Genomic DNA, 14,736 nt, shown 5'->3' with positions numbered 1-14,736 from the left:
ACCTCCAGAGAGCATTCGCTTGGCGGAAGAAGCCACCGCCAAACTAAATAAAAACAATAGGCGAAGGTACGATTGTAAAGTGCGATATCGGGAGCTTCAGCCTGGAGACACGATTCTTCTCCGGAACCTGGGCATACCGGGGAAGCACAAATTTGCTGATCGGTGGCGAAAGGCTCCCTTTGAAGTGGAGTCACAGATGCCTGGGCTTCCAGTCTAACGCATCGGGGATTCGGAGGGCCAGATAAAGGTCTGGCACAGTAATCATTTGCTACCAATTCCCCAAGTAAGGGAAAGTGACATCGAGCCCTCAGCAGTAATATCTTCATGACAACAAGAAGATTCCAGTAGAGCCCCAGAAGTCTCAATGGAAGAGAATTCAGACCCAATGGAAGGTACTTCTTCATGTACACAAGGAGATTGGTCAGCGCGCACACGAGTCATGTCATCTGGCGTCATCGGGGATCCTTCTCACACCTGTCTCCTGCATCCCTTCAGCCTATCACACCATGCCTTAAATGACACGCCTCCTCCAGCCTGTTCCTCATTGGTACCTCTCTCCTTTATATGCATAGCCATCACACTCGCAATTCGGATGAGCATAAACTTTCCAATGTGCGAAGTGTTCACTGCTAACCTTGCCTTCACAGTCTTGTCTTGTACGGTTCCTAGCTTCTCTGTTCCTGACCCCAGCTATTCCTCTGGACTCCGCTCTTCTATGCTCCTGACCCCGGCTACCAACGACGATCCACACCTCTCCAATCCTGACCTCGGCAAAGTACCATGACGATCCGCACCTCTACAATCCAGACCATGGCTAAAGTACCTGCAACGATCCGCACCTCTCCAACCCCGACCTCAGCAAGTATCTCTGACTACCCATACCTCTCCAATCCCGACCCGGCTACCTTGACCATTCTACACTCCAGACGCGCCTGTGGGTTGGTGTTTATATATATCTCGGCCTCACGGTCACGCCTTGTTTGTGGTGAGCACTCTGTAACAGATTGGTGAGCAGCACCAGAGGAAAAATCAAGAAATGATTCTGTCAGTCAGGTACCATAGCCTGTGGCATAAGCAAGTCGACCTCTCGACCCAAGGAGTCCGAGTTTCGTTCCCAATAGAGACAAGATTTACACCTTATGAGAGGGCCAGGGCCTCAAGCCGATGGTAGCCTCTCCAACCAAGAAGATGGCGGAAAAGAGACTCGGAGTCAGAGAGTGAGAGACCTTCCAATGAGAATGGCATATGATTCGCTAGGGGCACCTCACTATGAGTCTCAGCAGCTGTCTCGGAGCCGGTTTGCCTCTATAATGACCGTACTCACTGAAATTTTCAATATTATAAAGATGCTTATTGTACAGAGTTAAGTTATATGTATAATATGCATTTTTATTATATAAGAGTTTCTGTATATGTTGTTCTCAAGCGGGGACACTGAATTCTCCACCAGGAGGAGGATGTAGCAGAGTCCCCCTCCTTACCTCCGGTGAAGGGTTAGCTGCCAGCCGCTAAACTGATCGGCGGATTTCCACGTGATCAGGGAGTTGCCATATTGGAGAGGGGGTGGCGCGCATGCGCAGTGTGGACAGCGCGGTGGCCATCTTAGATTGGCTCCGCAGAGACTGCAGCGGGACTACGAGTCCCAGAATCCTCGGGGGGAAAGGAGATCACGTGGGGTGATCCAGCGAATGGGCTGGAAGCAGCCTAACAGGAGCAGGATATCCTCCGTGAGCGGGGAGTGAGAGATGACAAAGGCGGCAAGCTGGAAGGTAGTGTCCAGGGAGCAGTGACTTCTTGGATTAGGCTAGACCTTGCCCCGTAGGCCCTCAGCTAGGTCCTCAGCCACCATCAGCTATGTATTGTAGGGAAGGCCCCAGACAGGGACCCTTCCCCTTATATCAGTGAGAGCACTGCTGTACCGGTGGGCGGACACCCACGTGGTGATCTACGGCCTAGGAGCCGCCTGCAGATTGCAAGGACATTGTGAGAGACACTCCTGCTGTTGGAGGCCCCACTTGGGATTGTTGGAGGCCTCGCTGCGTGGGACCTGCTTCCACACACGTCTGCAAGCTACACCTGGGTACTGGTGAACCCAGGCAGGTACCCAGCGTGCACCCAACATATCACAGGGGCTAGCGCTACCTCACATTTGGGTGGGATTGCTGGAACGGACACCAGGGGTTATTGGTGCCACAGCACCCTCAGCACATTGGAGGACCCACTCAGGGTTCGGGGTCACTGCATTATGTTGTTGTTGCATAGTAGTGGGTGATATATATATTGTGTGGTGTTATTGCTTACTACTGTTGTATTGGTTCCTGTGAACGGTTATCCCGCCAACGCTGGAATCCCTCATTGGTGGAGGCGCTGCCCGCAAAGAGATAGAGCTCACCCCAGGCTCCCAGAGGCGGAGGCTTAGGCCTCCTGTGAGCAGACAGGTACAGCAGCACGTGTAGTTGCCCGCGTATTTCCTTTAGGCATAGGGAAAGGGGGCTACATATATATATATGTCTTTATTTATATAGCGCCATTAATGTACATAGCGCTTCACAGTAGTAATACACGTGACAATCATATAAATAACACATAATGGGAAGAAATGTTTCAGACATAAAAGTGACACTTAGGAAAATGAGTCCCTGCCCGGAAGAGCTTACAATCTAATTTCCTCATTGCACACTGTCAGGTTTCTGGAAGTGAAGCAGTTTGCACAGTGACCCCACTCTCCCCTATTTATTCTGCATTATTAGAAACGTGTTACTTTCCACTTCCTTCCTGGAAACAAATAAAGCTTTAAGACCCCTTCTCGCACAACAAAAGCATCCTCAGGTTCACTTCTCCTTAGCAACACATAACGTCCCTTGGCAACAAGAGGGCGTCCTGTCGCAGGAGACCCCGCCCATGACTACCGTGGAGCCAGTAGGGACTTTGACATGCTTGCCAAACCCGCCCCTTAGTTACGAGTTTCCTGTCGTCACTTCCTTCTCTGCTCTCACGGTTTGAGTGGCCGGTGCACTGACCAGTCACAGCGTGGCCTTTGCTGACAGACAGACGTGTGTAGGTGTGTGCTGTATACATGATTCTCTCCTCCCAGCCTCTGGGCGGGAAGCTCTTATTGTGTTTGTTATTCTGTAAATGGGAGATACTGCAGGTCACGTCACTGTCCCCTCCGTGTGATGCAGGCGTTCCTGCAGGTCACGTCACTGTCCCCTCCGTGTGATGCAGGAGTTCCTGCAGGTCATGCCACTGTCCCCTCCATGTGATGCAGGAGTTCCTGCAGGCCATGTCACTGTCCCCTCCGTGTGATGCAGGAGTTCCTGCAGGCCATGTCACTGTCCCCTCCGTGTGATGCAGGAGTTCCTGCAGGTCACGTCACTGTCCCCTCCGTGTGATGCAGGAGTTCCTGCAGGCCACGTCACTGTCCCCTCCGTGTGATGCAGGAGTTCCTGCAGGTCACGTCACTGTCCCCTCCGTGTGATGCAGGAGTTCCTGCAGGTCACGTCACTGTCCCCTCCGTGTGATGCAGGAGTTCCTGCAGGTCACGTCACTGTCCCCTCCGTGTGATGCAGGAGTTCCTGCAGGTCATGCCACTGTCCCCTCCATGTGATGCAGGAGTTCCTGCAGGCCATGTCACTGTCCCCTCCGTGTGATGCAGGAGTTCCTGCAGTGTCTTTATGGGATGCTTCTAACGTGTTTACACCGCAGTGGAAATCACTCCATTGGCTCCTTTGTACCCTGTGCAGCGGGGCTCCTTCCTCACAGCTGCATGAAGAAATCACACGCAGCATGCGTGTAGTAATAGGAAAATATAGGATCATTCCCCAAAAGCCTTGTAAACATAGGAAGAAAAAAACAACCAATAGCATCATTTGTGTAATAAATATATTTATTTGTATTTTAAAACAGAAAAGCTGTGAATATCTGCTTGTATTAACATACTGTATAACAGGGACGGGTGTTACATTAGCTGCAATAGGTTTCATCTTAAAAGCAGTCTGCTCCAATGTGATTCCTGGTTTGTGTTCTGATTGCTGCATTAAGAAGCAGAATAAAACGACATATTTGATGACTGTAGGAAAGTAAGTTCTGCTCACAGCTGCTCTTTACAAGGGCAGAGATCTACATGTGGAGAGCTGACCTCTAAAGCATGGGATGTAAGGAAGGGGACATGTTCTGCCAATGCTTTACTATTCTGTCTCCATCTGACGTTATAGTTTCTCATTCTTCCTTCGGAAAATACACATGGAAATTAGCCACACACCCCCCACCCCCACCTCCACCCAGTCTGTGACTCACCATCACATCAGCATTGCACAGACACATCATTGCATCCTGTGTTTTTTCCTAGGTTACATTTCTGTTGCTATGAAACACAGTGACTAATCCCACAATATGTGCACTATTCCTTTTCTGAACAGCACTGGGTTGGGTTTAGGATTGAATGAGCTGCAGTCACTCTCTGTCTCTCTCTCACATAGACCCGAACTTCTGAGTCCTGGGTGCTGTGCTTCTGAATCCTGGGTGCTGTGCAAATGCATTGAGAAGGAGGAGTTAGTGGATCAGGACATTGCTCACATGTCCACCACCAGCTCGGTGTTTACAGTTTGCTCCTGAGGGTTGATTGGGAAAAGGCAATTATAACACATTGAGGCCCCTGCTCTGTTGCCTTGATGAGTCTTGGTATTGCTGATATCTGTGCCGATGTCAGTCTGAGAGGACACGTGAAGGTGAACAATGGCTGCTTGTACCACATACTGATTTGCAAAACTATAATGAGGTAGGTGCCAACTCCTTTTATTACCCTAGGACCTCCAGTTTTATTGCTTGCTTTATCTTTGCTATGACTGATGCTTTTATGTTTCTCTCTATATTGGCACCTAAAAAAATATGAGAAGCTAACACTGATTCACTACATTTTACAGCAGATTTGTTCCAGGACATTGGAAATAATAAAAAATATGTGTGTACGCGCATAATAGAAGATATTTCAACAAAGGATATTTATTCTACTGAACAGGCCAGTGGATTCTTTTAAGAGAAGAGCACCATGAATGGTTTCCATCATACTGTAAATTTGTATCTTCAGGGGTGAAGGGGATCTGCTGGGGGCTCTGCAGGATTACTTAAAAACCGATGTGTCTAGCACCCAGCAGGAAAGATGAGGTTGAAATGGAACCTTCTGATGGAGCGCCTCCTGCTTCCCTCATGCAGCCCAAACTGGACCAACCACCAAGGGAGACAGCAACCCCCAAAGTGTACCTTATAGCTGCAGTACTTGTTTGGCTTGTAACTGGCACAACCATATCCAGCCTCAACAAATGGATATTTGCTGTATACAACTTCAGGTACCCCTTGCTGCTGTCCTCTCTGCATATGCTCACTGCTATCCTGGTGAACTATCCCCTGCTCAGGTTTGGGTTGGTGAAGCTGAAGGCTGAGGAAGAAGTGGCACTGAATGCCAATGCTAGGTTTAAAGTGTTTCTTCTGAGCTTGACCTTCTGCTCCAGCATAGCCTTTGGGAACCTTGGGCTAGACTGTGTCCAGCTGTCATTTGCCCAGATGATATACACCACAACGCCCATCTTCACCCTGGCACTTTCTAAAGTGTTCCTGGGCACCAGACACCATGTTCTGAAGTACACAGCCATGGTGCCCATTTGCCTGGGGGCTTGCTTTAGCATTATTGGAGAGGTGCAGTTTGACCAAACTGGCTGCTTCTACCTGTTTGCTTCCACATTTCTGAGGGGATTGAAATCTATACAACAGAGTAAGTAACTGAACCTTTCCGTATGTGATTTCTTTTGTAGAAAGTATAAAATGTGAAAGACATTAAACAGTTAATTATATAATGAAAATATATTTGTATTAATATTTATTATAAATACATATATATTTAAATGACCAGCACTACTCCAATTTAAAATACTTATTTAGAATGATCTACGTTAAAAATCTTGACACAATGTTCGGTGGGGGCCGAGACTTAAATCATTCTGAATAAATATTTAAATTTGAGTAGTACCGGTCATTTATATTTTTTACAATAGCTTTGTAGTTTTTACCATGCATCTCCCTTATTGCCCTTAGTTGGGAGTGCAAGAGATTAATTTAGACAGTGTTACATATCTATAAATAGTGTGACGGGATTGGGGCACACACTCAGCTCACAAGCCAGACTACTGAAGAGGGTGCTGCTATCAGAGTACCTATAAGGTAATGTACCTTTTATACGCCCTGACCTCCTCCTCTTGCAGCATCCTGGGATGATGCGTTTCCATGAAAACGGGACACCATGTGTCATCGCATTGTCATGGTGACACGTCGCCATGTGACATTATTTGACGCCGCAGGAGAAGGTAAGAGACCTTTACAGAGGCCCCACACTCTCCCCAGGCAACAAGTTTAATTGTTGTGGGGTAAAGTGCGGGGTCTCTAACGGCATGGCAGGCCTAGTAGGCCTGTGCCTAAATAAGGGCCTGGGCACACCATAAATATGCAATAAAATTACTTTTATTGGCCCAAAGTTTCGGCTACTCACTGGAGCTATATATATATATATATCTCAAAAGTATCCTCACCGGGCATAATATCCAGATAATTGGTGTGTGCCACTTACCTGCAATGCACATTTTTGTACTACATCTCTGATTGTGTGCTGCCTCTTTCTTGCTGGAAGATTTATCTGGATAGTCTGCCCGATGAGGATACTTTTGCTATGTTAATCTTTATGGAACAAGCACCAACAACTACCTGCAATCATATGCGTGTCATATGTTTTCATTGAATATATATACTGTATATATTATGGTTGGCCATTGTCCCCCCCTTCACTCACTTGGCCAAGTAAAGAAGAATAACAGGTCAATATGTACGAGTATAGATCAATTATTTATGTGATGACCATGACACCCCTGTGTATTTATATTTAGGCAACATTTTATTTATTTATTTATAAAATATTTTACCAGGGAGTAATACATTGAGAGTTATCTCTCGTTTTCAAGTATGTCCTGGGCACAGAGTAAAACAAAATAATACATGCTTACAAGTACAGTTACATTACTTTTGTCTTTGTTTTTGAAGTTGTTTTAGTACATTCATTTTTAGTTGCAGCTGTCTGTAAAATATTCAGAAGTGACAGTTCTACCTTCATCCTACTCCTAATGCTTGAATCTCAGAACCATCAGCGTTACAAAAAAATTATGAGATACTGTATGGCATATTTACTACTTTTTTTTTAAATGTTGTAATAAAATGTTTCCATGAGAAGCAATTTATTAAACACACAGAACTCCAGCAAGCTCTTTTTGGGAACCCCTGAGCCCCCACAAAATATCTATGTATATAACTAAGTGTCAAAAAGAAGCGCTATTGAGCGTGGCAAATGTATACAACAAGCGACAGAGAAGCCCAATGCTACATCCAATATGGCAAAAATACACAGTAAAATACTTATATATTCTCTTGAGCTTGCTGGGGTTCTGTGTGTTTGTTAACTTATTTTCAGCTGTCTCTGCTGTTGGAGGTTAGTGGCTCCTCCTCCCCAGGTTTTAATCCCGCCCCTCCCCACTTCCCAAGTCCTTTCATTCTACTGGATATAGATTCAATGTGGTCTTTCTCCCTCCTAATAGAGGTAAATGAGAATTTTATTCCTAATAGAGGTATATTAGTATTTTATCTGGTAGTGTTAGGTACCTGTGAATCAGGTCTGCCTTGTCGTGGCTCACAGGCTTACAATGCTTTGGCCAAAGTGTTAAACTAAATGACCCTTTTTCAAGAGAATATATAAGTATTTTACTGTGTATTTTTGTCATATTGGATGAAGCATTGGGCTTCTCTGTCGCTTGTTGGAAGCAATTTATTACCATTTCTAGGCCCAGATCCACAAAAGGGTGCTAAGCTATAGCACGCCTTTACTGCCATTCACATGAATGGGCCCTAGTGATTAAATATATTTATTCCTATATTAGGTTCATTATCAAAATGTGCTAATATAATTATGACATCAATCCTGCAGAGGTAATCATTAGCGCTAATATATAAGTTACATCTCAGAGGAGCACCTAGATGTACATTCTGTTGTGACAGCAAGAAAATCTGAACCTTTATACTAATAAAACCAATAAAAGAAGAGCCTCCTTCCATTAATAGAATAGACAATAGAGAAAACATGTCTCTCTTTGTAGACAGTCTTAAATTCAAGTCAATGGCAGTAACACAGGCTCTTGGTGCGATAACCCATATCGGAGGTTAGTGAAGCCAGGCATATGTATACTGTCGTGTGTGTGTGTGTGTGTGTGTGTGTGTGTGTGTGTGTGTGTGTGTGTGTGTGTGTGTGTGTGTGTGTGTGTGTGTGTGTGTGTGTGTGTGTGTGTGTGTGTGTGATTCAGTGAGTGGGAGGGGGGATTGAGTGAGATGGGAGGGGGGTTGAGTAAGGGAGGAGGATGTAGAGTGTGAGGAGGAGAGGGTAGAGGGGGATTAAGTGAGAGGGAAGGGTTGACTGAGAGGGATGTAGAGTGAGGAGGAGGAGGAATGCTTGACCGGGGAGATTGAGTGAGGGCAGGGGATTGCGTGAGAGGGCGGGGGTTGAGTGAGGGCAGGGGATTGAGTGAGAGGGCGGGGGTTGAGTGAGGGCAGGGGATTGAGTGAGGGTGGGGGTGTTGAGTGAGGGGCGGGGATTGAGTGGGAGGGCAGGGGATTGAGTGAGGGCAGGAGATTGAGTGAGAAGGTGGGGTGAGTGAGAGGGCAGGGGATTGAGTGAGAGGGCAGAGGGTTGAGTGAGGGCAGGGGGTTGAGTGAGAAGGTGGGGAGGTGAGTGAGAAGGCGGGGGGTTGAGTGAATGTAAAACATTCTGTATTTGATTGTAGTTTTTTATTTATTTATACATACAGTAGTGTGTTTTAAAGTTAGCCCTTCATAGTAATAACCGGTCTTCCAATTTAATTTTTTATTTTTGCCGGTCTATAAAAGGCATTAAAAGTTAATCAGTTTTACCACATTTGCTTTTTTTGTGACAAACAGATTTTGTGACAAAGAAGCATTTGAAAATCTTACAATTAAATAACAGCACTGTCACATGCATTGGCATACTGTAGGTAACTTAAAACCTTTCTTTCAGTGCTGTCTTTTTATTATGAATGATGAAATCTCTGGCAATCCTTTATGAAATGTAACTTAGGATGGCATTGTTTGTCGATAGAAAACACAAATGGCCACGTAGAACTTCTGTGGGATGTAGGAAACGCCTGAGGACAATGAGGAAATATCTTTATAAAGAAGCAACATTGAGGCAGGGGTTCTTAATTTAGCACCAGCCGCAGTAAACTGTGGGGGAGGTCTGGTTAAAGGGCTCAGGAATACCTAACCTTACTATGTGTGATCTTGGGTATTATCATTTCCCAGTACCTGTATTTAGTAACGAAAATATTGGTTTGTCTTTATTCCCCTTTGTCCGTGGAGAGAGCCAGGAAAACCAATGCAAGAGTTTGCTGCATCATTGTAAAGCTTTCTAGGGAAATGTACTACATCACTTCAATATCAAATGAATCGTGATACCGACACTATTATATGTATATGAAATAAGACTTTTACCCCTTGTCCATAATGTCTCAGATGATAATATATTTGTGCCAAGCATAAACCATGTGTGCTTTTGTTTGTGGCATTGATGTACATAACTTATCACTCTGTATTACTTGAAACAGATACACAAAGGAAGTTATGGTGAATAAGAAAGTGCCAAAAACCCTCCACTGTATAGAGTAGAGCAAATAAACAGCTGTCTGTGAGTAGGGTTACTGGCTAAGCTGAAAAGCTGTGTAATTCGGCAGCTACAAGCTTATACTTTAGGGATCCATGTTAAAATGGACAAGAAGCAAAAAGTGATACTGTGTGCTCATTTGCATGTCATTACCCAGAATCCCTGGCTGCAGTGGAAGCCTTGTATGCTGAGCAATTATGAGGAAAGGCAGGGGTGCAGACCTGAGATGTTAATAAATATAAATAAATCGGAAGTAGTTTATGGAACAGTGTAACCAGTGGACTCCTTCTTTAATTTATAAATGGACATTTGATATGCTTTAAACAGCACCTGCTGTGTACTGTATATAGGAATAAATATAACTATTTACAGCCAAGATTAGCCCAATTAAAGAATGATATCATAGCGTAATTTACTTATTATCTATAGGGTCACTCCATGCTGTGAAGTTCTAACTAGTCCTCTCTGCTGCTTCTTAACATTCACAGCTGTGGTAACATGTCTCTTGGACATACATATCCAAACACAAGGTTAATTATGGCTCTGCTTCGTGATTGAAAGGTCAGTGGTAAAATAGCATTGCAGTAATTGGTACCAACCTGGTGACACTTCTTTAACTTACAGAATTGAGCCTTGTGCTGATCTGCTTTTAAATACTTTTTATTGGCACTTCTAGATAATCAATTATACATAGGGACATAGATATTCAAGTTGCATAAGAATGTTACATGTAACTCCTTCTCAGAGCCATTTAAATGCCTTATTGTGAAAACTCCAAAAGGATACCAAGGAATATACAATACATACTGGTTTTGTTAGGGTCTCGTTAGAGCCAATAATTGGACAAGGAACTAATGAAGCAGCAATTCCACAAAGTTACAGTCACTGAAAACACTGAAGCATAGACAGTGGGATTTCACAATAACATACGGTATGCGAACCAGAGCAATTTAAGGCCATTTGTACATGAGTCCAGACACAATAAATGGATATGATCGGTATTATCGAAGAAATAAAACCCCACTATCATACTTTAGGGTAGCAGTCTGTCAGAAGACATTACATATTGCGTAGCTACCGCAAGAGGACGTATGCGTAGAGAGACAAAAATCTGACTAAGGCATTGCATCTTTACTGTAACACCTACTTTATAACCTAGGTAAGGAGGCGTGAATGCATAATTTCACAATGTCTCACAACACTGGGCATATACCTGTTGTTCGCTCACAAATTGGCATATGTCTTGCAAGCTGAGCTAAATAAGAATAAACAATTAAACAGGATAAAATGTTAGTTCTACTACCAAGGGCAAATGCTCTGCCTTGCGGGTTCCTGTTTATCCTCCACAAGCTGAGAGACCCGGCGTTGCCCGGGATGTAATTTTGGGGGGGGCGTACGACAGGGTTAGGCTTCCCCCCCCCTTGACAGCTAGGTGGGTGACTGAGTTGACTGAGTGTGTGGGTGACTGTGTGGGTGGGTGGGTGACACTTGACTGAGTGGGTGGGTGGGTTGGTGACTGAGTGGGTGACTTTGGGTCGGTGACTGGGTGGGTGACTTTGGGTCGGTTTGACTTTGGGTCGGTGGGTGGATGACTTTGGGTCGGTGGGTGGGTGACTTTGGGTCGGTGGGTGGGTGACTTTGGGTGGGTGGGTGACTCTGGGTTGGTGGGTGGGTGGGTGGGTGACTTTGGGTGGGTGGGTGACTTTGGGTCTGTGGGTGGGTCGGTGACTGGGTGACTTTTTCAGGGTCGGTGACTGGGTGGGTCAGTGACTGGGGTCGGTGACTGGGTGGGTCAGTGAGTGGGTAGGTGGGGTCGGTGAGTGGGTGGGTGGGGTCGGTGAGTGGGTGGGTGGTTTTGGGTGAGACTGGGTGGGTGAGTGTGAGACTGAATGGGTGGGTGAGTGGGAGACTGAATGGGTGGGTGAGTGTGAGACTGAATGGGTGGGTGAGTGGGAGACTGAATGGGTGGGTGAGTGGGAAACTGAATGGGTGGATGAGTGGGTGGGTGACTGAGTGGGTGGGTGGGTGGGTGGGTGACTGGGTGGGTGGTTGACTGGGTAGGTGGGTGGGTGACTGGGTGGGTGGGTGACTGGGTGGGTGACTGGGCGGGTGAGCAGGTGACTGGGCGGGTGACTGGGTGGGTGACTTGACTGAGTGAGTTTTTGGGTGACTAAGTGAGTGGGTGGGTGGGTTACTGAGTGGGTGGGTTACTGAGTGGGTGGGTGGGTTACTGAGTGGGGTTGACTGAGTGGGTGGGTGGGTGGGTGACTGAGTGAGTGGGTGGGTGACTGGGTGGGTGGGTGACTGGGTGAAAGTGACTGGGTGGTTGTGTGGGTGACTGGGTGACAGTGCGTGGGTGGGAGACGGTGGGTGACTTACCTTGACCCCGTGGCATCTGGCTGGGGCAGGAGGTGAGTTCGGGAAGCTGGGGGGGGGGGGGGCAAGAGTGGCAGGAGTCCCGCGCCGCGCTTCCCCTCCGTCCGGGAGCCGGCGCACGTGATGGGGAGTCTCGCGCCGCGCTTCCCCTCTCCGGTAGCGGCGCACGTGAGGGGGAGTCCCGCGGCGCGCTTCCCCTCTCCGGTAGCGGCGCACGTGAGGGGGAGAGCAGGAGGCCCGGGCCGCGCCGCGAGGGGGGAGGAGCCTGGAGTTTGCTGCTGAGCAGGAGGGCCGCGGCGCACGGTGAGGGTGATGGTGCGGCTGGGGATGTTGCGGAGCGTGGGGATTTGGGTGAGGTGGGGGGAGAGAGTGAGGGGCACCGAGAGAGGAGGGGGGGGTGTGTGTGGAAGGTGAGCTGCGGTCCAACTGACGGGGGAGAGTGAGGGTGTGTGTGTGTGTGTGTGTGTGTGTGTGTGTGTGTGTGTGTGTGTGTGTGTGTGTGTGTGTGTGTGTGTGTGTGTTTTTTTGCCCATCACTCTGCCTCAGGCCAATGAGAGGTGCGGGGGCGGGCAGGCCAAGGGACCAATGAGATTGCCGCTAGGGACGCAGACATACAGTGCTTTCAGAAATATATAGTAGATATAGTGAGAAAAGAGTGATAGCAGAAATCCAGCCAGCAAGAAGGACAGTTTATAATTAGATAAGCAGCCTGACATTACAGCAGTTTCTAAGGTTAACCAGCATATTGAAATACGTTCATTTGCTGTAACGGGCCATCCTACCCGTAATCCACTTCTGTATTAAGCAAGAGTCTGAGGTCAGAAGTAAGATTCCACCGTATAAAAGTGACACGTTTCCACTGCTTTACAGAACCAGGCTTGGGGAATCTCTACAAGACTCAGATGTGTTTTGTGACATATGATGACCTGCTTAATGGTAATATGCCTATAACATTGGTGAACATTCTGTAGAGACTAAAGATATTTTTGTATTACTTATTTATATAACACTGGCTGTATATACAGCTCAGTACATATAATTGTCTTTGGCCCAGTGAGTGACTTCTCTGAAGGGCATACAATCTAATTGTAGTACCTGAGGCACAGGGAGATAATGTGACTTGCCCTAGGTTACATGGAGAGTTGACACTGGGATTTGATCTGGTTTCCCTGCTTCAAACTCTGTGCTATTATTATTTTGGGTTAAGACTCTCCATACAAGAGAACGGAGCATGTGTCTCCTCCTGGCTTTGTCATAGAATATGTCAAACCAGTATTGATTGAGTAGAGAGCCACCTGGTCTTTATGCTACTTTTACTCTACAGGGTCCTAATAAAGCAAATAACCATTGCAGCTTGCACCAGAGATTGAATTCTGCAAGGTGCATTGTATGACCCATACTGACTGTATTAGCAAAGTGGCAACATAGCTGTTAATTTCCAAGAGCACAAATGAGTACATTCTGGATGATCTGGGTCAGGCAGTGTAACATCTTCATGTAAATATTGTGAACTTCGTTGAGGTTTATGAGACCTCAGAGCAATGATGATAAATTTATTGATACTCACTCTGGGAGGGTTATATATCAGTGGTCAATGGATGAAACAATAACCCTATTGTAATTCAGTATACTCGAAAGAGATGGCTTCAGGAGTGTTTTCCCCAAAAACTGCGAACAAAATTTCGAAGTTCTTTTCTCCTAATTCAATAAATGGCTAAATAGAAAATCACAATGAAAAAAGAGCTGGGTTTTTTTTTCCCTCAAAAGTATCTATTCAGCACGTATTCAATAAACTTGGAGGAGAGTTTATCGGGTAAATGTTCTAGGTTTTTTTTCCGACTTGTCCAGGGTGCGTTCGCCATATAGAAAACTTAATTGGAAACCCTGGACTACTAGAAAAAAAAATAGCAAGCCATTTGTGACGGTAACTTTGGGACAGGCTATAATAATACACCAAATAACTGGGTTGAACTGAACGAGGCTTAGATATAATAAAGTATATTTATTCCTTAAATAGGTGAACAGAGCAATATAGTACAGTAACAGGCAAGAAGTAACACTTACTTGGGGATGGGGGATGAGAAGTATCAGATAGCAATTCTCCAGCAATCAGGTAACAATCAAGATGGTATTTGAAGACAATGGATATAGGGTTGACCACAGTTTATATATCTTTGTAACCCTATCCTTAACATTGAGTACAGGCTATTGGATAACAATTACCTGTATCCAATCTTTAACGTGGGAACACATTTTAACCCATGCCCCCCAGCTAGTTAGCTCATGCGCACTAGGACCCTGTGGGTCTCATTTCTGTAGCCCCACATTTACATCAGGGACGCCGGCCAGTCTACCAAAAGGAATATCTGGCAGGATGCCCCTTGTTTGTAGGTGTAAAATATGACACTCACAGACCACTCTAGTTTGAGGCGTCTCCGCCTTCAGGTAAACAGTGAAGGTGGCAAAACCCTTTGAACAGTACTTAGTCTCTAGACATTGGGTCGCCCCTCTGACCATCTGCTTCCCTTTATGCAAAGGAATCTCCTCGGGTTTTTATCCCTGCCTTGGGATACCACATTAAAGGTAAAACATAAACATAT

General features: G+C 46.0%; 1 protein-coding gene and 1 long non-coding RNA gene across 3 annotated transcripts in view; one reads left to right on the top strand and one right to left on the bottom strand.

Moving 5' to 3' along the window:
- Nucleotides 1–2,498: 2,498 nt before the first annotated feature.
- On the bottom strand, nt 2,499–4,832 carry LOC142464676 (uncharacterized). The gene is made up of 2 exons (XR_012787693.1): nt 4,297–4,832; nt 2,499–3,829 (listed from the first exon to the last, which is right to left on the bottom strand). It is a non-coding gene; the product is annotated as an uncharacterized LOC142464676 (long non-coding RNA).
- The window catches only part of SLC35E4 (solute carrier family 35 member E4), a 14,385-nt gene continuing 2,638 nt past the window's right edge, over nt 2,990–14,736 (top strand). Inside the window, exons 1-3 of one of the 2 annotated variants that reach the window (XM_075568048.1) lie at nt 2,990–3,061; nt 4,479–4,777; nt 4,923–5,767. In XM_075568048.1, the coding sequence (XP_075424163.1) occupies nt 5,134–5,767 (634 nt within the window). In that variant the 5' untranslated portion in view covers nt 2,990–3,061; nt 4,479–4,777; nt 4,923–5,133. Of the gene's footprint in view, nt 3,062–3,119; nt 4,778–4,922; nt 5,768–14,736 lie in introns of those variants that run through there. The other variant, XM_075568049.1, reaches the window with a different exon arrangement.

Source organism: Ascaphus truei, chromosome 13, assembly GCF_040206685.1.
Source record: "Ascaphus truei isolate aAscTru1 chromosome 13, aAscTru1.hap1, whole genome shotgun sequence".
NCBI lineage: Eukaryota > Metazoa > Chordata > Amphibia > Anura > Ascaphidae > Ascaphus > Ascaphus truei.
This window is presented reverse-complemented; position numbering and strand designations above follow the sequence as displayed.